Genomic DNA, 20,506 nt, shown 5'->3' with positions numbered 1-20,506 from the left:
AACAGAAAAATGATTTGTTAAAATATCCCACGTCTTTAAAAAGATGTCCTATATAAACATATATCTAAGCTTTTATATTTAATTCAGAAACACTCCTCTGTCCCCTGAAGGTTTATGCGTGTTTTATAGTTTAACATTTTATATTATAAATAACATCCTTCAGTAAAAGAAAACCATAAGAGTGTGCTACTTGGTTTTTGAAACCTACTTTAAAAATAGTCATTATATAATGATTTTTTTTTTTTTTTGTGGTAAGAACAAATTTCATGATATGCAAAAGTCAAATATATAAAATGAAATGTTAACTCTAAACCAGACATAAATTTGCTTGTGTCGATAACACTGATAAATTCAGAGTTCTTGATATTTTATTATTGCAGACTTGCGTTTTTATTTTGGATGCTGGTCTGTAGGAGAAAGGCATGTTCGCTTAATCTACAGGCAGGGACTGTTGTGGGGGGTGTGAATTCAAGAATGGTCCTCTTATTTAGAGGATTAATGCAGTTCTACCCTGGATACAGCGATCACTCACAACCCTACAACACATGATGGGATATCAGTGGCCTGGATGCACGTTCATATTTCATTAACAGGCACGGTAAGGATTAAGAAATGCCTTTTGAATGTCAAACTGCGATGTCTCGTTTTTTAGCTGAATTAATCTATTTAAGAGCCTTTCATCTTCAACCAGATGGCAAAAATAGGCAACTAGTGAGGAGAAAATGCTCAGATTACTGTCTGCAATGACATTTGCACTTTAAGCATAATGAAAAATGATTAATAGAGGCCAGGCTGCAGTAATAAAGTCCTTAAAAAATAAATAGCAATATTTGCTGTAATCTGCATAATATGGTGTGACGCTCCATGCATTACTTGCTTTGTTGGAGTGTTTGCATTGAAACCAGTCGGATTAACATGAATGGATGGATATGTTTATGGTAAGCAATTATTAAGATGAACTCAAAATGAAAATAAATCACATTTAAATTGAAAACCAGAGAAATCAAGTTAGTTACAGACGTAGCCAAGCCCAATTTTTTTGCTGTACTTTTTTGGTATAATAAACCAATGCTGCTCTCCCAAAGTCCATTAGGGGGTACAAGTTACTTCACATTTTTCTTTTGCAATATGACAGTCCTTCAAGAAATACAACTGCAGACACAATGGAGAGAACAAATGCAATGGCTACCACTGCTCAAGACACACCACATGCACAGACACTCGCAAACAGAAACTTCTATGTACCTGTGAGAAACCACAAGGACAGTATGCATGTAAATATTGCTTGCTTAGTTTATTTGGACTTGTTCTCAGTTTGAGGCACATCAATCTTTTCCCCGGTGATTAACTGCCAAATACCCCCTCTGTAATTCTCATTTCCCAGTGCGTACAGAAGGGCATTGAAGGTGGGAGACGTCTTGGCCAGGATAGGTGCTATCTGCAGAGACAGGACACAACAACTGTGGTCATTTACAGTTTTCTTTGTTTTTAACACATTTTAAAAAACTTTGAGGTACAGATGTCTGGTTGTAAGTGTTTTAACTGAAGAGATATTTTGGTTAAATACACATATGTTTTAATTTTCAAGTCTAATGATTTTATTTCACCTCTATGTTAACTGCTGTTGTATATGTTTGTTTTTGTGTCTGTTGTTCTGTATCTCTGTATATTGCTGCTCGTCTTGGCCAGGACTCCCTTGTAAAAGGGATTTTAAATCTCAGTGGGATTCTCCTGGTAAAATAAAGGTTCAATTTAAAAAAAAAAAAAAAAAAAAGATTTATACTAGAAAGTTTTAGTGCCATAGTATACAATGATAGTCATTACCATCCTGAGCTTGGGTGAGACGAGGTTTGCATTCTCCACAGCAGCATAGAAAGCCAGGATCCCATAGGGGCCCCAGCAAAACAGCATAGTCTTCAGAGGAGTGTTTGGGTTGAACTGCCGGGTGAAAACAATTGGTAGAGCAGAAAGGATAAATGTGCAAAGGAATAAAAAGTGGGGAAAAGAGAGGAATAGAACAAAAATGGTTAGCAAGCCACAAAGAGGGAAAGAGACAAAAATGTTTTGCGTCATGAGGTTTTCTGCTTGGAGGCAAGTCACATGCCTGGGTGAAAAAGAGGTTGCGTTAAGATCATTAATGCTAAGCTAGAAAACAAAAACAGTGAGTGACTGAGAGAACAGGTTGTTGTAATCCAAGGATCAAAGCAGACATTCTTGTGTGCCACAGTTCACACATACAGAGCAGTATTAACACCCTTAGCATATAGCTAAAAGTAGCTGTAAGTTCATTTATCCTGTTTTACTTGACATTGTATTGCCTTTTCTTCACCTTTGTGACCTCACAGAGCTGTTTTTTTTTTTTTTGGGTGGTGGTGGTGGTGGCGGTGGGGGTGCTTTAGAAAAGCTTTCTGTGCATACAAATGTCTTTTTGTTTCTTTCTTTCTCTTCTTTCTAGATTTAAATGCTCTGCTCGCATAGCTCCACAGATGTATGCTGCACTTAAGAGATGGTCAAAACTAGGGTTTATGTTTGGTTTAAGATATTTATCTTTATCTTTATAAAGTTTTACTTACTTATCTGCTTACTTACTAGGCTACATGGTGGTTTTGTGTGTATATATATATATATATATATATATATATATATATATATATATATATATATATATATATATATATATATATATATATATATATATATATATATATATATATATGTGTGTGTGTGTGTGTGTGTGTGTGTGTAATGATACTAACTAAAGCCACTTATGGTATCGTAAAATGTGTTCCCATTGTTACTACAACCAGTTGCCGCAATATATGGGTAGTGAGTTTATTGTTTAGAGAGGCCTGTATGCCGTTAGAGGCACACATCCTTATGCACAATAATGCCTTTGCTGAAAATAGCCTGCATTTTACAGGCTGCAGTCCATTACAGAGCTAACACAGACAAACAGACAGCCATTCATGCTCACGTCCACTCCTACATCAAATTTAGAATCACCAATTAACCTAACATTCATTGCTTTGGCCTGTGGGAGGAAACCGGAGTAGCCACAGAGAACCACAGAGGCCCTGGGAGAATGTGCAAACATTACACAGTACTAAAAAGTCTCTATAATAAAACTTAAAAACACAGAAAAAATATTGTTGACTTACAAACAGGGCAATAAAAATGTCCCAGCAGCTATAATGGAGCTCAGGATTGAACTTGAGGATGGCAGTCATCTACCAAATGACTACAGCTAATAAACTCTGCCTGAGGTGTAGAGACATGCAAAATCACAGGCTCTTAAATCCTGATCATTCCATACTGAGAATACTTGTAGGAAAAGCTATGCTTACTCTGCTGTGCCTGGTAGGTAAATGCATGCAACTGCATCATTTTAGAGAGAGATTATGTATTTAGCTACTGTGTGTATATCAAATATAACAAAGTAAACAGCTCATGATGATGTTTTGTTGAAACCTGGATTATAGACATTGAAATGTGTAATAGATATGACACTAAAGTAAAGTGACTCAAGTAAAACTGAAATGTTGAAAAAGCCTGATGTTCAGACTTTTTCCTGTGTGCATAAAAATGCTTATTTAATCTATATATTTTTGGTTCATAAAGGAAGGGCTTTGAGGCCTCTTCCTTTTTAGATTAGTTTGGTCAGCCTCAGCACTTTGGTAAGGTAGAAATTGGCAACCCTAGATGAGCCACTCAGCTGTCCTTTAGTGCTGTTCTCTTGTCTGCTAAATGGTTTATACACATTTTAACTGAGGGTTGGCAAACCAATGTATTTTTTTTTTTTTTTTTAAATCCTTCCAATTTTGTCCAGGTTTTCCAGCAGCACTGTGATTGTGAATCTGTGATGCTGAGATTGGGCAGAGTCTCCCAGCTCAACATGCAGAATGCATTCTGATCTGTGTGTATCAGGCAATCCCTACACACATACCATTAACCACCTGTAAATAAATTAAAAAAAAAATGGAATTTTGTTTGTGCTTGAAGCTTTTCAGAAGTAAAAATGGTTGGATCTGTAAAAGTTGATTCACATTTGCAAGTCTTAGTTTTTATTTCTAGATAACACCAAGCCTATTTGTGACCATTTAGCTCTAATTTCTCTGCTTAATTTTATGCCATAATACACACCTGGGCAACGCTCTGCCTCAAGGTTTTATGGCATACTTTCTTTCTTTTCAAAAAGTTTGACTATAAGCTATTTGATTATTACATAATTGCTTTTCTCTGGTGGAGTACTGGGTGTCTCCATTTGGTAGTTTGTGTTTGTAATGAAAGTGTCGTTCCAGCCAACTCAGATGACTGTAAGTAATGAGGTTATGCAACATAAAGCGGGCCACCTGATTCAACCCTTACAGAACTCCACTACTGAACATTGTTCTTCTCGCTGCACACCAGCTACTGCCCACATTCCCAGCTAAAGCCACTGATCTTCCCCCTGTGGTAATGACCTACATATATCCCAGTGTAAATGCTCCTCATTCACAGCCTGTTTTGTTTCTCTGAATAATGGCCACATGAGGATGTGGCGCTTACGCTAGGTTGAGGAGAATCCTTCTGATTTCTTTCAGTGGGTGACTTCAAAGCAGGAAGAGCCTTTATAAGGACTACATATTTCTAGGATTTATGGCTCTGTTCTCATAAATGTCAAATTTGTGGATTTTAGAGTAATTCCTGAAAATCAGTTAAACTTGGGTTTGTTCTCTGTGTGTTTATATGTGAATATTGCACCTCCAAATGGAATCTTGATATTTACAGAGCTTTTCTTTTAATCATATGTATATATATATATATATATATATATATATATATATATATATATATATATATATATATATATATATATATATATATATATATATATATATATATATATATATATATATATATAAAGCTTTTGGATATTTAATTTAGAGTACTTACCCTGGGGTTTCCTGTCTTCTTGAATTTTTGTGCAATGGACTGGTAAGAAGACATGACAACAAACATCTGGATGCCCAAGTTGAAGATGCTCATTGGGATCAAGTAGGACACATAGTTTCTATGGCGAGACACACGCAGTATGTTGAAAATAGTGGTAGTCGTATTTATATATATTTATAACATCATGCAGAATATAGGTGTATACAGTACCTGTCTCCCTTGCTATAGTCCAATGTGCAGCAAGTCCTCAGGGGCTCATAATCATACTCTCCCCAGCCAGTGAGCGGCATGGCAGCCCAGAAGGCAGTGAACAGCCACACAAATACAGCCAGGGTGATGGCACTGCTCCACTGTAGCTTTGTCCCTGGGAAGAACAATATTCTTCATGACTAGTTTAAACACTGAATGCATATTCAAATACTATTTTGTTGTTTTTGCTTTTTTAAAACATCACACTGCTGCTGAGATGCCAATCTGCAGTCATAACAAAACTAATATGTTTCACTAGAGCAGTTTGTTTGCAACATTTATGACAGCGTAAAGAGTGGTGTAATAACCACTGTACTAACTGTACAAACTGAGGGCCAAATGCTGAGGTATTTCAGCTTGTCCATGTATACTGGTATTAAAGGTGTGGGACTTACGCTTAACACTCAAGCCTGTTTCAGAGGCATCTGCCTATATCATAACAACTGTTCTATTTGCTCTTTATTAGCATGTTCTGTCATTATATTATCTGTAGAAAATGTAAAGACAGCAGCCCACTTGGTCTGGTTATGTACACATTTGTGCACCAAGGCGGACTGCATTTGGTTTCATCACTGTGCAAGAACTCAAGCAGATATTGACTTACTAGTGCAGTACTGGTGGTATCTGTCCCAGGCGATGGCAGCTACAAAGTGGATGCTGGCAAGAGCTGTCATGAAGCCCTGGAAACCATGAGTCTGGCATCCTTCAGAGCCATAAGGCCAGTACCTGAAGGCAGATGGTGTGTTCAAAGTTGAATGACTTAAGAAATCCTTCAAACACCAACTTTTGCCTGCACAAATACACAGATAAAGCACTAGTATAGCATTTAATCCATAAGCTTCTCACTGTCGCCAAGTGCTTGCTCATGACTTTTGTGTTTTCTCTGTAATCACTGTATGGTCTTTACCTTGCAATATAAAACGACTTGAGGCGACTGTTCGTTGTGATTTGGCACTATATAAATAAAATTGAACTGAATTGAATATGCTCTGTATTGATCCCCTCCACGCTACAGCCCAGCTTTAATTGTAATACTCTGCATAGATTATATAGCGCTGTACAGATGACTCGTCACAACAGGTGGCCAGCAGTAGCCCATTGTCAGCGGCATTATTTTCTCATAACATTTCATCCCACCCACGTGTAGCTGGATATCGAGATTCATTATGAAAGGGGTGGTTGCATCACTCACCTCAGAAAACTGGAGAAAGCGGCGATCGTGGCGTTCATGGAGATGCCAATATCAGCCATTGCTAAACTGAACACTAGGAAATTGCTGGGAGTCCTCAGCTCTCTTACTTTGAAGAAAGCAACCATTGTAACTGCATTTAGAAAGAAGCCCAGCAGACCTTTGGGGTACGAACAAAAATACACAATTCACATCAGTGCGCACAGCAATGCTTACTGCGAAACAGCTCACACCTCAAGGCGAAAGAAAACACGCTCTGGTCATGCGTCGCATTAATTTTTTGTTTTCCTTGCAGGTCACAAGTGATTAATTTGCAGTTATTAGTCAATGACCGGGTGGAGACGGGTCATGGCATAAGTTAATGGCAAACACAGAGGGCAAAGTCCTCGTAGTATTTGGCTGAATTTCAAGACATAACTTACCCTCCACCAGCAGACAAGATCCCAAAGAAAACACATCGATCTCGGAGAAGCCCTCCGGTAAAGGGTAAGAAGCGACCATCCTGAAGCCGATTTGACACACTAAAGTGCAGCTGTCAGAGACTCCTCTCAGTCCGCTTGTTTACGATGCCCTTCAGTGTGACCGAAGAGAGACCGCTTTTAAAGGGGCATTTCACGTGAATGCATGCAGTTTATTATGTAAAGCCTCTCTGTCGCCCCAATCCGTGCAGGAATGCCTTAATGAACGCAGAACGTAACCCTTAATGCGCATTTGCGCACCGCAACAATAAACCCTTCTATTAATTGCACAACAAGCCTTTGTGTTTTGGTGTCCTGGTGAGGATGCACACGCTGCTGAAGTTAAACGACGAGACGAGCAGTTTTGACGGAGCCCACAGCCGCGTGTATTGCTCAGGCTTGCTTTTAAAGAGGCACAACAGGTGTTTGTAAACCAAAGCCCCCTGCCAATCAGAGCAACACTTACATTTAAAACCTAATCACGAAACATCAAAAGATCTCTTATCTGAGGCTGCAATGTTGAAAATACACAAGTGAATATGTCTGTGGACATTTGCTGTTATCGCCAGGTAAAAAATGTATACAGATTATTCACTATCCAGATTCAAGTCAACCATATACACAATGTTCTTTGCAGCCTTATGTATTTAATGTGTTACAATTCAGAACAGTTATCTTACCCATTCTCTGACTGACACCAAGTATTTATTGGGTGTCGGTTAGCTGCCTGAAATGACAGAGGATAAAACAAACGTGCACACTTTTGGAACAGCATCAAAAAAATATTATGTCTCTACATTATGTCTGTAGAGACTTCACTGGGGAAGTCTTTGGGGAAGTTTCTCCTAAACTTCAGTGGAGTCATCCTGTTTTAGCTTCATGCCATATAGGGCTGGACGGGGCAAACCTACAATATTGCAGCTGAGGCCTCTCCCAGTCTCAGAAGGATCAAGAATCTGGTTAAATTTAGATAATAATGTAAAAAAAAAAAAAAATGTCAGAAACTTATAATTCTAAAGGGATGATTTGCAAATTATACTTTTTAAAACAAATACAGTGTAGCTCTGTAATGCATTAGATTTATGGGGCTATAACAAGGATTCACATTTAAATGCATGTATATCTCTTGCTGTTGAGGGTGTTCATGCACTGCTTCTTTTGACCCCAATGATGTATGATAAAGCAAACACCTTTTGAACACTAAGAATGATATTGCACCTCTAAGAAAGTCTCTGTTTCATACAACATGTAAGGACGGCTTTACTGGCTTCAGTAAGTGAGATCACCTCCTTGCCATACAACATAGAATATTTTGCCTTTCAGTGCAGGGGAACGTGATTGTTCCACGTGACCGCCACAATTCTTAAACCATCTATGCTGTAGGACCTGTGAGTTGGATGTGCTTTTGCCCTGATTTGTTTCCTCCTGTTTTGTTTTTATATCTTTGTTTTCCCCAATAAAGAATTGATTTTGATTCGACATGCACTCTCTTTTTTATGTATTATGTGTATTATTAAGCTAAAGGGTTTATTATTCTCTGTCAAACTTAAAAAAAATGAATAAGAAATAAATAAATGAAACATCTTGTGTATGACCTAGCTCTGACATTAAATGTGGTCTAGAGTCAACATACTTAGAAATGCCTGCCAATTGTAATGCTTAGTTTATACTGTGATGAAAGCTTAGGGAACACAAGGCATGCACCAAGAAATGTGTAGCATTTACCTACACTGGAAAACAATTGGAGGTCTTTCCCTACTAGTGTGGGCATGTGTCCAAATGGATTACTGAGGTGAAATCTAAAGCCCAGGAGTCTCTTTCATTTAAATGGAGCTAACATAAGTTCCTTGGAAATGCAGTCTTTTTCATTTTATTATGTCAAATTAATTTGGTAATATTAGATCCCTGTTGATAGTTAGTTTACATGTGTACATTTACATGTGTATATGTATAGATACATTAATGACATCAGTGAGATGTGAAGGAAGTGAGATATGCTAAGTACAAAACTTTTCTCTATGGGACAGTGGTGATTTAATTTATTGCTTCGTTCTGACCTCATTTTGCAAAAAACCGAATTGATAACACTTTATAATACGGCCCGGTCACTAAGGGTTCAATTCCCCTGTAATTAAATGGAATGTCAATATATTTTAAAAGTAAGGAAGGCGTACTTGTAATAGGGAGAAATATTGTTTGTTTTCCACAACATTATGAAGAAATTATACAGTACTTAAAATTACTTACAGTATAATTTATGTCTCCTTTCCTGTAAAATACCCAGACGTTATGAATTCATTGAATTCATAACTTCTTCTCATAACTTCATTATGAATTCAGAAGTCATGCATTTGAAAATCCCTGTTTTGTTTTAATCAAAATCCAATTTGTTTTCAAATACAAAATTTAATATATTTTTGTGGTAAAATTATGAATTCATATCAGTTCCCCAGTTGAAAAAAAATTAAAAATAGAGAGTTGCCTGAATAATTAAACGCTGAATGAAGAGAGGCCCCGAGGTAGGAGCCACAGGCTATGATATAGGGGCCACCTTGTGGCAAAACAATGTCTAGTCTACTCGCAGATTAACAGTCACGGCAGGGCTCAAATAAACATGCTACATTTGAGGCAAAGAAAAAAAAGAAAAAAGCAAACATCACAGTGGATTATGACCATTTCGGAAGTGTTTTTCTGTGGTAATAAATAGGGACGTCTCTGCGCAGCCTATCCGATTCCGGGATGCAATACGCATCCAGATGAAACGAACGCCAGTCTTTTCGCTAATCCTTGTCTATCCTTTTTTATCTCGGGACTCATAGTAGTCTGATCACTATGGGGCAGCGAAGCGGTGGGACTGAGCCGTACGGATGACATTCCTGTAAATGAAAGAGAGAAAAAAATAACAAGTCTGACTGACTTTAGTGGGCGCAAAGTGGGCGCATGTAGGCAAATTTCGTATGCATAAAAGTTGGCCAAAATGTTCCTCGTCCTGCTGTTGGGGCTCTACGTGGCCACGGGTCAACTTTTCTCCCCAGTCAGCGCCTGCCCATCGCAGTGCAGCTGCTTTTATCACAACCTGAGTGATGGATCAACGGCGAGGTAAGTTTGTTGACCAAAGGTATATATATAAATATATATATATATATATATATATATATATATATATATATATATATATATATATATATATATATATATATATATATATATATATATATATATATATATATATATATATATATGCACATATATAAACACACTATCTTGTGTATTGTTTTCTGTGCAGGGATGTATTTTCTTATCATATGAGGACAGATGTTTGCACAGAGGTGAACACGTGTACAAAAGATAATTCAGGGAGTGCAAGTCGCTCCAATTTTATTTAATGCAGGATTATCTTTCAAAGGCACTTTCAGCCTTTCAGCTCTGCCTTTTATGTGTTTTGATGGGATGGGGAATACATTTTTTAAAAATTATTATCCAGATGGCTTTTGCTGCTTGTGAACTTACTACACATTTATTGTCATTAATACTCGATTCAATTTTAACCTTTACTGATTTCTAAACTATGCTCAAATTGAATTTGTGAAGTGAACACAAATGTGTCCCTCTTTTTAGGAGCGTGATTTGCAATGATCCTGAGATATCTCTTGTGCCTGTTGGGTTTCCTGTTGATACCTCCAAGCTGCGAATTGAGAAGACATCCATCCAGCGGATACCAAGCGAAGCCTTCAACTACCTCTCCAGTTTGGAATTCTTGTGGATGTCTTTTAACACACTGTCCGCCTTGAACCCGGACAGTTTCCGGGGACTTTATAACCTGGAAGAGCTTCGGCTGGACGGGAACGCCCTTATCGCCTTTCCTTGGGAATCTCTCATGGATATGCCCAGCCTCAGACTACTCGATTTGCACAACAACCAGCTCACCTCCCTGCCCGCGGAGGCCACCACTTACATCAAGAACCTCACCTACTTGGACCTGTCCAGCAACAGCCTGCTGACCCTGCCTGCAGAAGTCCTGTCCACTTGGCTGGCTGCAAAGCCTATACAAGGGCCAGAAAGCTCAAAGATGATACTTGGTGAGAGGCAGTGCTCATCCAGACATCAACTCTCCCTTTAAATCCTCTAAAGCGCACTTTACATGCATTGTCATGTTCTGTGTTCGAAGGAAAGTGCATTAATTTTGTGCAAAGCAATATTTTCAAACAGCATCTTAAGAATACATACTATAAGAAAAGTATCATTTGATAATAGAATCTGCTTTTGGTGATAAAAATATGTACTATTAAAATGAAAAAAATTATGCACTTTGGAAAAAAGTAACATTTTGTTTTTAACATGAAGACAATATTTTAATTTACCTCTTTAACATTTATTCCCAGTATATTGATGTTTAATCATGTCTTTACAACAGATTGTAACATAGTTGTACAGTAAGCATATTTAAATTGTTTTTGTCCAAAACTATATACAGTATCTCTTATTGCAGGTGGACTTCAGTTATGATTTGTCAACAAACAAAAAGCACTTCAAATTGTATATATAAAAATGCTATGCACTCTGTTGGTACACTTCATACAAGCATGTGTGTGTGTGTGTGTGTGAGAGAGAGAGAGAGAGAGAGAGAGAGAGAGAGAGAGAGAGAGAGAGAGAAAGAGAGAGAAACTGCTCTATTATCATTTCAATAAGCAGGTGATGTGATCCACAAGGACTTTCACTCTATGTATAAGAAGCATGACAGTTTTAGGGAGTGTGAAATGACAGCAAAGCTTGACCTTGATCTCTAGTCCACTTTCCCCATCGTCATCATTGCCATAGTCATGGCCTTGATGTAGTTTATGAATTAAATGTCAATCCTCTTACAGGATTAACATCCTAACATAAACACTAGCCATCTGCAGGCTGGTCTATCACTTTGCCCACAGCTGGACACTTGTCTTCTTCCTGTACCCTCACTTGTACCCTCGCCCTCAGGTCTCCATGACAACCCCTGGGTGTGTGACTGTCGGCTCTATGACTTGGTCCAGTTCCAGAAGTCTCCGACTCTTTCGGTGGCTTTCATCGACACAAGACTCCGATGTTCGGCTCCGGAAAGTGTGTCAGGGGTCCTATTCAGTGATGCAGAGCTCCGTCGCTGTCAGCTTCCACGTATCCATACAGCTGTGGCACGAGTCAGGAGTGCTGTTGGAAACAATGTTCTGCTCCGGTGTGGGACCATTGGAGTCCCTATACCAGACTTGACGTGGCGCAGGGCAGATGGACGACCCCTCAATGGAACAGGTGAGTCAGCAGCTATTTGATGTCAGGGTCTTTCACTGGGTTGTGCTTGAGATAAGATGATTTTGTCTGCGCTGGAGTGCTGCTGTTAATTAAATAGAAAGCTACTAGTAGCATTAGTAAGTCTGAGTGACAGCTATTGCCACCATGGTGAGTTATACAACACTGATGATCAATGCAACATTGTGTAATCACCAGCTTGTTGTCTCTTTTCACATTTGTCAAAGGGGGCATTTCTTGGGTGTCAAATTATATTTTAACTTTTTTCTATATTACTTTTATTTTTTCATCTGCTATTGTGTAAGAACCATATTCTTCCCTCTCTGCCAAAACAGTCCAGCAGGAAACCTCAAAGGAAGGAATCACCTGGTCAGTCCTCAGTGTCCCAGCGGTGTCCTACCGTGATTCAGGGAAATTCATCTGCAGAGCCACTAACTATGCAGGGAACGCCGAGGCTGTCATTTCTCTGATTGTCTCTAACTCACCAAAACCAGAGGGGAACCAAACAAACAATGACAAGAAGCCCAAAGTAAAAAAACCAAATCAAATGGGCAAAGCTGCCTACCAGGAGAAACTGGTGGCCAGATATGTGGTTCCAACCTCCACCCCTTCATCCTTGCCTGCCCTGGATCCTGACCTTCTGCCTGGTCTTGGACCTGATCCTGGACTATCCAGTTACAGCCTGGCTGAAGGAGACACCCCAGGGCCTGCCACCTCCCCAAACTCAGATGCGCTGCTGGATCTGGAGAAGACAAATCTAAGCAACTTGGCAGCCAACGCCTCTTCGTTACAGCAGGACCCGGACAGAGTGGTCCGCTCAGTAAAAGTTGTGGGAGACACAGACAATACAATTTCTCTGAATTGGAGAGCCCCTAAAGCCAAAAACACAACAGCATTTAGTGTACTCTATGCGGTGTTTGGAGAGAGGGACATGAGAAAGATCAATGTTGGAGCTGGGCAGAACCGTGTTACCATTGATGGGTTAGTGCCCAGGACCAAGTACATTGCCTGTGTGTGTGTGAAGGGTCTGATCCCCAAGAAGGAGCAGTGTGTCATATTTTCCACTGATGAAGCAGCGAGTGCTACTGGTACCCAGAAGCTGATTAATGTTATTGTGATCACAGTCGCCTGTATCATTGCAGTCCCGCTCACTGTTATTGTATGCTGCGGGGCGCTGAAGAGACGCATTCAGAAGTACTGGGGGAAGAAATCAAAAGACATCCAAGATTCATATGTTACCTTTGAAACACTCTCCCCTGGCACAAAGGCCAAAGGGCTTGAGGGCGAGTATTTGAACAGACTGAACCCTGAGGAGTCCAACCGGCTGCTGTCAGCCCGCTCCAGCCTGGACTCCGAGGCCACAGCTAAGATAGAGGGACAGCCTAATGAGTACTTCTGCTGACGTCATGCTCCAGCTCCGGCTCCTGCTCCACATCATCTTCCCCGCACTCACCCGCACTCACGTCACAGTCCAAACCCCAAAACTCATTCGCGTGCCCGCCCCCATCCCCACCCTCACCCTCATCCCCATCTCCACCCACATCCGTATCCCCAGCATCACTCGTATTCTCCCCCTCAGCAGCATCCTGATGTCAGTCCCTCTCCCACACGCTCCCATACACCCACACAATGGGATTCCCCTCCTCCCATTCCTCCTCGCTGGATAATGCCACCAACTCCTCCACCACAGAGAGCCAACTTCTATCAAAGGACTTTTGCACGCTGCACTATAATGGAAATATCAGTTTAAAGAATTTGGTTAACTGGGTAGTTCTGGTAAAACTCATGTTTCTTGCAGATAGTGTGAAACCCACTGGACTGTTATATACATATTCACCCATCAATATTAAAATCCAAGCTCACTCATGCTTTCATATCTAAAGGAATGTTTTTATCACTAAGCCTGTAAGAGAAAAACATGATATATGAAATGAAAGAACATGGCAAACATTGTAAGTTTTATTTCACCTCACGTGCACTGCCCAGCGAAGAAACCTCTTCAACCCAGTCTGATTTAAAGGGAACTCAATGGTAGATAATCCATTGTTTATATCATATATGTATGTGTATGATTTGTAAATACTTTATTGGATTATGTACACTTACATATACAGTTAATTCTGTGCCTCTGTATATATCTGTCATATGTTCTCAGAGAAGATATACACATAGGCATGGTTCAATACTCTGGTGAATGGAGAGAAGCTGGAGCTGGAGACAAGTACTGAAAGACTGAACTATGACATGATGTAAATAGGGTAGAAATGATGCAAAAGGAAACATTAAATAATTTATATTTCCCGCAATAAGACACATACTTAAAATCTCTCTATGTACCTATTTTGTGCCACCTAAAGGCACCGTTACCCCATTAAAAGTAGATCTGTTCATTCTAATGATACGTATGTATTTGAATATAGTTAAATAAACTTTTATATGTACTTGAGTGATCTTATATGTTCTTATAGCTCTGCTTCACCTCACCACACTAATCTGTTTTTGACCTCTGTTTCCATCCTGAAGATATTAGAGGTCTCTGTAATATTCGTGCTACTTTTCAGCAGGTAGTTCAAAATCTACAAACTATCTCCACATTGGTATAAATCCTGGATTTGTAAGTTGTAATAACTTTGGTGATGTGAATAAATAATACATGAATCATAAGTTATTAATAAAAAAACAATTTCCTGTTACCAGATTATGAAAAACTCTTCTTGCAGGGGTTTTATCCTCCAGAGGCACAATTTTTTAATTAGCTTTTTAATTCATACTCTAAGGGACCTTATTTAATGGAAAAATCTGGAAAATATTCACTTAAGTAAGTCAGTTAACAACTTAATATCTTTTATATAGGCAGACTTAATGTCTCAAACAATGTCAACCATTTAACTATTTATGACTAATCAGAAAGTGGTGCCATCTTAAAAGTACAGTGGGTCAGACCTAGTGACACTAAGTGCGTGCCTTGCCCAAGATTTAGATGTCACGTCTTCCTGCACTGTACATCAGGGATTAAGCTTAATAGGCTTCTGTCGTCTGCTGCACTCGACATGTCTGGAGCACGAATGTAGCCCTCAAATTAAGGGTTTTTCTTCTTCTTCTGCGGACTATGGACATAATTTGTTACCTGCTAGTTATAGTTTTAATAAACATTCAGGCGTGTGAAACGTTTCCTCAGTGTTTACCCGGGTGCAGCTGTGTAGAAGACCGACATGGAAGGTAAGACCTGATTTCAAACAGTTCTGTCCTCACAGGTATTTTTATTCTGCTTATATATCAGTGGGTGCTGGTGTAAAAGTCAATGATACAGAATATAGTTGTATGAAAAAAAAAAAAAAACAGAATAGATGTCCTTCAGAAAGTGACATTTGTTTTTAGATATAAGTTCCTAACTCGTGGATCCTATTATACAAACAGATAATACAAAAAAAGAAAAAAGAAAAAAGAATAATGTGATCATATAAACTCTTCCTTTTAATCTTAGGTCGCTAATATGTATGGAGGAGAGCGCGTTTGGGGCTATACCACAGAACCTTCCACACGAGTTGACCAAAATACGAATAGAAAAGTCCCATTTTACTGAAATACCCAGAGGAGCTTTCTCAAAAACGCCGACCTTGGAGAACTTGTGGTTGAACTTTAATGATATCACACTGATAAACTCAAAGGGTCTGGAGGGTTTGAGGAACTTAACTGAACTCCGATTGCAAGGAAATAAGCTGCGGTCAGTACCATGGACAGCGTTCGAGGACACGCCGGCCCTCAAAATCCTGGATCTGAAGCACAACCAGCTGGACGTCTTACCGGAGCATGCGTTAAGATTTTTGCCAGGTCTGACTTACTTAGACGTATCCTTCAATCGTCTTACGGTGATATCGAAGGAGGTCTTCCAAAACTGGCCTCTCTACCAAAAACTACAGAACATGGAGGAGCGGGAGGCGACCATATCCGGGCCGAACGTCGTCCTGGCGCTCCACGACAACGCATGGCTCTGCGATTGTCGCCTGAAGGGCTTTGTGGAGTTCATCAGGTCCCTGAGCCCCCCGATTATTCTAATGAACTCCTACTTGACCTGCTCAGGGCCGGACTTTAGGGCGGGCAAGTTCTTCCATGAGATAGAGCTACAGGCGTGCATGAAGCCTGAAGTCAGCACTCCGTCCACCAACATCAGCCTGCCTCAGGGCGCCAACGTCACCTTGTTATGTATCGCCAAGGCAAGGCCAGACCCTTCAGTGTGGTGGGCATATGGCCTGAAGATAATCAGAGGATTTCACGGTAAGAGTGTGATGTCCATAGGGTGTCATTTATATGCTAGTTCACTCGATAAATTGCAATAAAACTGATACTTAAACACATGTTTTAATCGTGGAGAAGCAAACTTTCGTTAAGACTAAGAGGATTAAAACTCCATATATGCACACCGTGATGTAAGCACCACCAATCTGCACAATACCATCAGTGTTGATTAAGAGTGTGCACTGTTGTCTACCTTGTTGGGCAATCTTGTAATTAACTAAACCTCTGCGTCATTAGACTTGACCTACTGAGTGAAGTGCTTACTGCAGATCAATGATTTCAAACAACATGTAAACCAATAATAACCAGGCTACTGCCCCCCTTCCTGTCCCACTACTGTTTCTGTTACTGACACTTATTTGTCTTATTATTTTAGGTGATAATAAATATTCCTAATCCAAACATTATAGCAACACTGAGCCACGTAACTAAAAGAATTACATAATTATAATGTAATATATAATAATGTGAGCTCACACAAGGATAATTATTAGCTTAAATCTCTGATTTAGTGGATAAAGAAAAGCAAATCATCCACTATTTTGACTTATAAAGAACAAGAAGTAGTTTAAGTTGTTAATTTTGGGGGTTTGCTGTTGTCAGAGATACAGAGTAGGTATCTTTGTCACAAGTTACAGAAAATTGTTTTCAGCTTTCCATATTTTTGATCAGGAAACATAGGCAATGATCACTTCACCTTAGATTTACATAATATTTGATGCGCATTAGTTGTTTTTTGTGACATGCCGTGGACTGAACAATTAACTGTTTAAAACAACAATATGCAATATGTACAATCTGTATCTATGGATGTCCAATACAGTATAGGACGCAACTGTTGTTTCTTCTTTGTGTGTTTGAGGACGATGAGTTGCAGGACATTTTTGTTTAACCTTTTTTTTTTATGAGGAAAAAACATTATTATTCATTAATTTCCAAAGCATTTTACTTTGTAAGCTTGCATGTCCTATAAATAACAGTGGATACTCTTAATGTCCTCCCAGAATCACAGGAAAGAGTGGATGATGACACCATCAGATCAATCCTGGTGATCCCCTCTCTCCATGCAGCTGATCATGGTGTCTACACTTGCACTGCTGTCAACTTCATTGGAAACTCATCTGTCAGTGTTCTCCTAGAGGTGCGCTCTGCAGGAAGTTCCCAGTCATCTCTCCTCCCAGCTGCACCGAGTGCTGGTGATGAAAATGTCTACATTGACATCCGCATTGCCAAGCAGACAGTACGGGGCATCTCTATCGAATGGTTCGCCGCCCTAGAACGACCTGCTGAAACCTGGTTCACGATCCACTTTGGTCGTGCAGATGCTGACAAAAAAGAAATGATCTACATTGGCCCTGGGATTAATTCTTACTCCATCTCTGATCTGATGCCTGCAACCAAATATGAAATATGTGTAACCCTCAAGAATCAGGCACCACGTCCAGAACAATGCATTGTCTTTGTAACAGGAAGTGACATCACTGAGATGGAACAGAGGGAGAAGCTGATTCATATAGTAGTGATAGTTTTAGCCATGGTCCTGGCGGTGCCTATAGGCATGTATGCTTGCACCACTGACATCAGGTTTGCCTGTTTGGAGGGTATAATGGAGAGCTGGAAGAACCGAAGGAGAGACAGAAGCTCAGCAGGAGGGATGGAAAGGGAGAGGCAGGGTACCTTCGACAGTCTGCAGGCTGCCAGCGACGAGGGGCTGGTTAATAAAGATTCCAGTGAAGACAGGAAGGTGAGGAGGAGGTCAGATGACAGACTGCATAAGGCCAAAGCTGACCACAGCAGACTCACAGCTGAACTATATTGAATAACCATTTGTTAAAACAATGAGGGAAAACATGACAGTGATATGTTATAAAACAATGTTTCACTTTCTATTTTTGGACTATATAATAGAAAAAAACAGATTGACAACACTGTGCAAAAGTCTCGAACCACCCCTTATTTCTTCATATTTTGTTTCCAAGGAGCCAGACTTATTTGTAAATCTCTTTAAGTGGTCTTGAGCAGTAGTTCTCCAGGCTTTCTAAAGATCTTTCTGAAGTATTTATTTGGACATTGGCTGCTTTTTTTTCCCACTAATTTTCCAAGCAGTCCCTGTTCCTGACCATCATCATTATCATCATCTTTCCCTCTAGGCACATTTCACTTGGCCTTTGGGTGCTCCTGACTGAATACATAACCTGGAAGTTGCATAAACTTGACACTACTAATCATATTCCTTCTTGCCTGCTGTGCATAGATGTTCACCAGCCTTTCCACTCTGTTCTATATCTTTCTTGGGTTAAGTATATCAAATAGCACCTGCTTCTGGGGTTCACTATTTTCTAGTCAGCATACATGAACTATATATTTCAGATGTTGCAAATAACAGAAGTCATGATTTGGCCATTTTCAGAGGAATGTTTTTTGTTTGTTAATCCACTTAACACCATCCTCTGAATCAAGCATTAAAAAAAGCACCTGTGTCTACACATAACAGACAATGAACCAATTTAAAACTGTATCTCTTGGCACTTTGTTACTAGCAGCCTGTTGCAAAAATACACCATTTACAGTAGTCCCATTTCTTTAGTTGAATCTATGAAAAATACCAAAGATAACACAGTTTGACAGGAATGTAATAGTATTTTTGCACCAAAAAGGTGATTCCTAAAAAACTATTAGCTGAAAACCTGGCACATCTAGCATGGTGTGCAATGTGCCGTTAAAAGAAAAATGAAGAAACTGGACAGTGGAGGACAAAAGAAGAGGTGACAGACCTAAAAAAAAAAAAAAAAAAAAAAAAGGCCTGACACAGGCCCTGAGAGATGTATCTGGCTCTTCAGTTGATCCATCTGCTGTTCAGCAAAGCCTCATCAGAAATAGTCTCAGTGGAGGGCTGGCTGTCAAGAAGCCTTTCTTAAGGAAGGGGAACAATGAGAAACGGCTAAGTATGCCAAATTACACAAGAATTGGACCTTTTTTGAATCATGAACACAGAAAATTTTGATCCGCCATGCAATACCACGTGAAAAGCATCTGATCGACAACACCGTCATTTTTCAGCACAAACACATTGCCAATGTAGTAAAAGCATACATTGATAGAAAAACACACAATGGAGCAATATCACCTCACCTTAACAGAGAATGGAACAAGAAGCAGCCAACATTCACAGAAGAGCTTTGAATGGACCCGGAGAACTATTCCTGAAGACTAAAAGAAATTATAAGGAAGCTTGACTAAGAAAATTCAGGGTGTGTTGAAGAATAAATATTGACTTTCAAGCTTGTTAGAATTGTACAAACTCTATTTTTGTCTTATAAACCATATTTCCATTTCCATTATTCACCGTTTCAACACATCTCCGTGGCTATTTCCCATTTTTTTTCTATCAAAATATAAAGAACTGAGGGGTGGGTCAAGAATTTTGCACAGCACTGTACTTTATTAGGCTTACTTTACTACAATATTCAAGGGAATGACAATATTTTCTGCCTTGCTTTTAATCTTATCTCTTCCTCTGTTCTAGGCCGAGGAGGTTGTTGCAAAGATGTGAATGATGGCCGTTGTGTCAAGGATTTGCACCAGGGTAGAGACTGTGCTGAAGTTGATTTTTTCAGTCTGAAGTATAATATGTCTCTCTTGCATGTTTAGATATCAGTCATCACTCATTTTATATTTCTACTTTTTTGGAAACCTTTGCTATTGATTTAAATCAAAGTTATGTGTTAGTAGCTAAAATTACATGTGTACTGCTTCCATCTCATTTCCTTCACATCAGGCTAAAGCTGATGTTAGGCTGAATCTTGATTAAGAAAAAACAAATGATGATTATGTGAAATAACTGTGCACTTTGTCAATAGAAAATGTCCCTGTTAAATTTTTGTGTGATAGTGCATACAGTATATACCCCAATCTGTTATCACGAGTATATGCTAGAGTGGTTGTTTTACTGCATTTTCTACAAATTCTAACAAGTTTTTATATCAAGCATGTGCATATGCTGAATTAATATCAATTACTATAGATTCTTTTAAATACCCAACATAAAACCTTTAATTTTAAAACATACTGTGTGTTGTTCATCGTCTGTTAATCTCTTTTTCAT

At 39.3% G+C, this 20,506-nt stretch overlaps 3 protein-coding genes across 5 annotated transcripts; 2 read left to right on the top strand and 1 right to left on the bottom strand.

Annotated features, from left to right (window-relative positions):
• Window positions 1-200: 200 nt before the first annotated feature.
• Window positions 201-7,170, bottom strand: rgra (retinal G protein coupled receptor a). Its single transcript, XM_030748333.1, has 7 exons — window positions 6,793-7,170; window positions 6,374-6,530; window positions 5,786-5,907; window positions 5,143-5,296; window positions 4,933-5,050; window positions 1,825-1,938; window positions 201-1,438 (listed from the first exon to the last, which is right to left on the bottom strand). The coding sequence occupies exons 1-7, from the start codon at window positions 6,869-6,871 to the stop codon at window positions 1,295-1,297; spliced, it is 888 nt and encodes a 295-aa protein (XP_030604193.1). The 5' UTR covers window positions 6,872-7,170; the 3' UTR covers window positions 201-1,294.
• A 2,452-nt stretch (window positions 7,171-9,622) lies between these two features.
• On the top strand, window positions 9,623-14,551 carry lrit1a (leucine-rich repeat, immunoglobulin-like and transmembrane domains 1a). Of its 2 annotated transcripts, XM_030748554.1 has the most exons (5): window positions 9,623-9,927; window positions 10,447-10,907; window positions 11,803-12,108; window positions 12,441-13,480; window positions 14,325-14,551. In XM_030748554.1, exons 1-5 carry the CDS (start codon window positions 9,806-9,808, stop codon window positions 14,331-14,333), a joined length of 1,938 nt encoding a protein of 645 aa, XP_030604414.1. In that variant the 5' UTR covers window positions 9,623-9,805; the 3' UTR covers window positions 14,334-14,551. The 2 variants fall into 2 exon arrangements, with proteins under 2 accessions (XP_030604414.1, XP_030604413.1); XM_030748553.1 differs by having other exon boundaries at window positions 9,624-9,927; window positions 12,441-14,551.
• Window positions 14,552-15,094: 543 nt separating this feature from the next.
• lrit2 (leucine-rich repeat, immunoglobulin-like and transmembrane domains 2) lies at window positions 15,095-20,445 on the top strand. Of its 2 annotated transcripts, XM_030748365.1 has the most exons (4): window positions 15,096-15,324; window positions 15,590-16,380; window positions 17,406-18,145; window positions 19,928-20,445. In XM_030748365.1, exons 1-4 carry the CDS (start codon window positions 15,215-15,217, stop codon window positions 19,952-19,954), a joined length of 1,668 nt encoding a protein of 555 aa, XP_030604225.1. In that variant the 5' UTR covers window positions 15,096-15,214; the 3' UTR covers window positions 19,955-20,445. The 2 variants fall into 2 exon arrangements, with proteins under 2 accessions (XP_030604224.1, XP_030604225.1); XM_030748364.1 differs by having other exon boundaries at window positions 15,095-15,324; window positions 17,406-20,445.
• The last annotated feature ends 61 nt before the right edge of the window (window positions 20,446-20,506 follow it).

This window comes from Archocentrus centrarchus, chromosome 15, assembly GCF_007364275.1.
Source record: "Archocentrus centrarchus isolate MPI-CPG fArcCen1 chromosome 15, fArcCen1, whole genome shotgun sequence".
NCBI classification, from domain to species: domain Eukaryota; kingdom Metazoa; phylum Chordata; class Actinopteri; order Cichliformes; family Cichlidae; genus Archocentrus; species Archocentrus centrarchus.
Note: the sequence above shows the minus strand (reverse complement) of the source record. Positions and strands in the feature narration are given on the sequence as shown.

Bases quoted from the DNA above. Each gene is read 5' to 3' on its own strand.
- rgra (XM_030748333.1), bottom strand. From the start codon at position 6,871: ATGGTCGCTTCTTACCCTTTACCGGAGGGCTTCTCCGAGATCGATGTG. The intron at 6,531-6,792 runs GTAAGTTATGTC...CGTACCCCAAAG, and splicing joins ATCTTGTCTGCTGGTGGAGG to GTCTGCTGGGCTTCTTTCTA. The intron at 1,439-1,824 runs GTAATGACTATC...CTGTCTCTGCAG, and splicing joins TCTCACCCAAGCTCAGGATG to ATAGCACCTATCCTGGCCAA.
- lrit2 (XM_030748364.1), top strand. From the start codon at position 15,215: ATGGACATAATTTGTTACCTGCTAGTTATAGTTTTAATAAACATTCAG. The intron at 15,325-15,589 runs GTAAGACCTGAT...TTTTAATCTTAG, and splicing joins GTAGAAGACCGACATGGAAG to GTCGCTAATATGTATGGAGG. The intron at 16,381-17,405 runs GTAAGAGTGTGA...ATGTCCTCCCAG, and splicing joins GATAATCAGAGGATTTCACG to AATCACAGGAAAGAGTGGAT.
- lrit1a (XM_030748553.1), top strand. From the start codon at position 9,806: ATGTTCCTCGTCCTGCTGTTGGGGCTCTACGTGGCCACGGGTCAACTT. The intron at 10,908-11,802 runs GTGAGAGGCAGT...CCTCGCCCTCAG, and splicing joins AAGCTCAAAGATGATACTTG to GTCTCCATGACAACCCCTGG. The intron at 12,109-12,440 runs GTGAGTCAGCAG...CTGCCAAAACAG, and splicing joins ACGACCCCTCAATGGAACAG to TCCAGCAGGAAACCTCAAAG.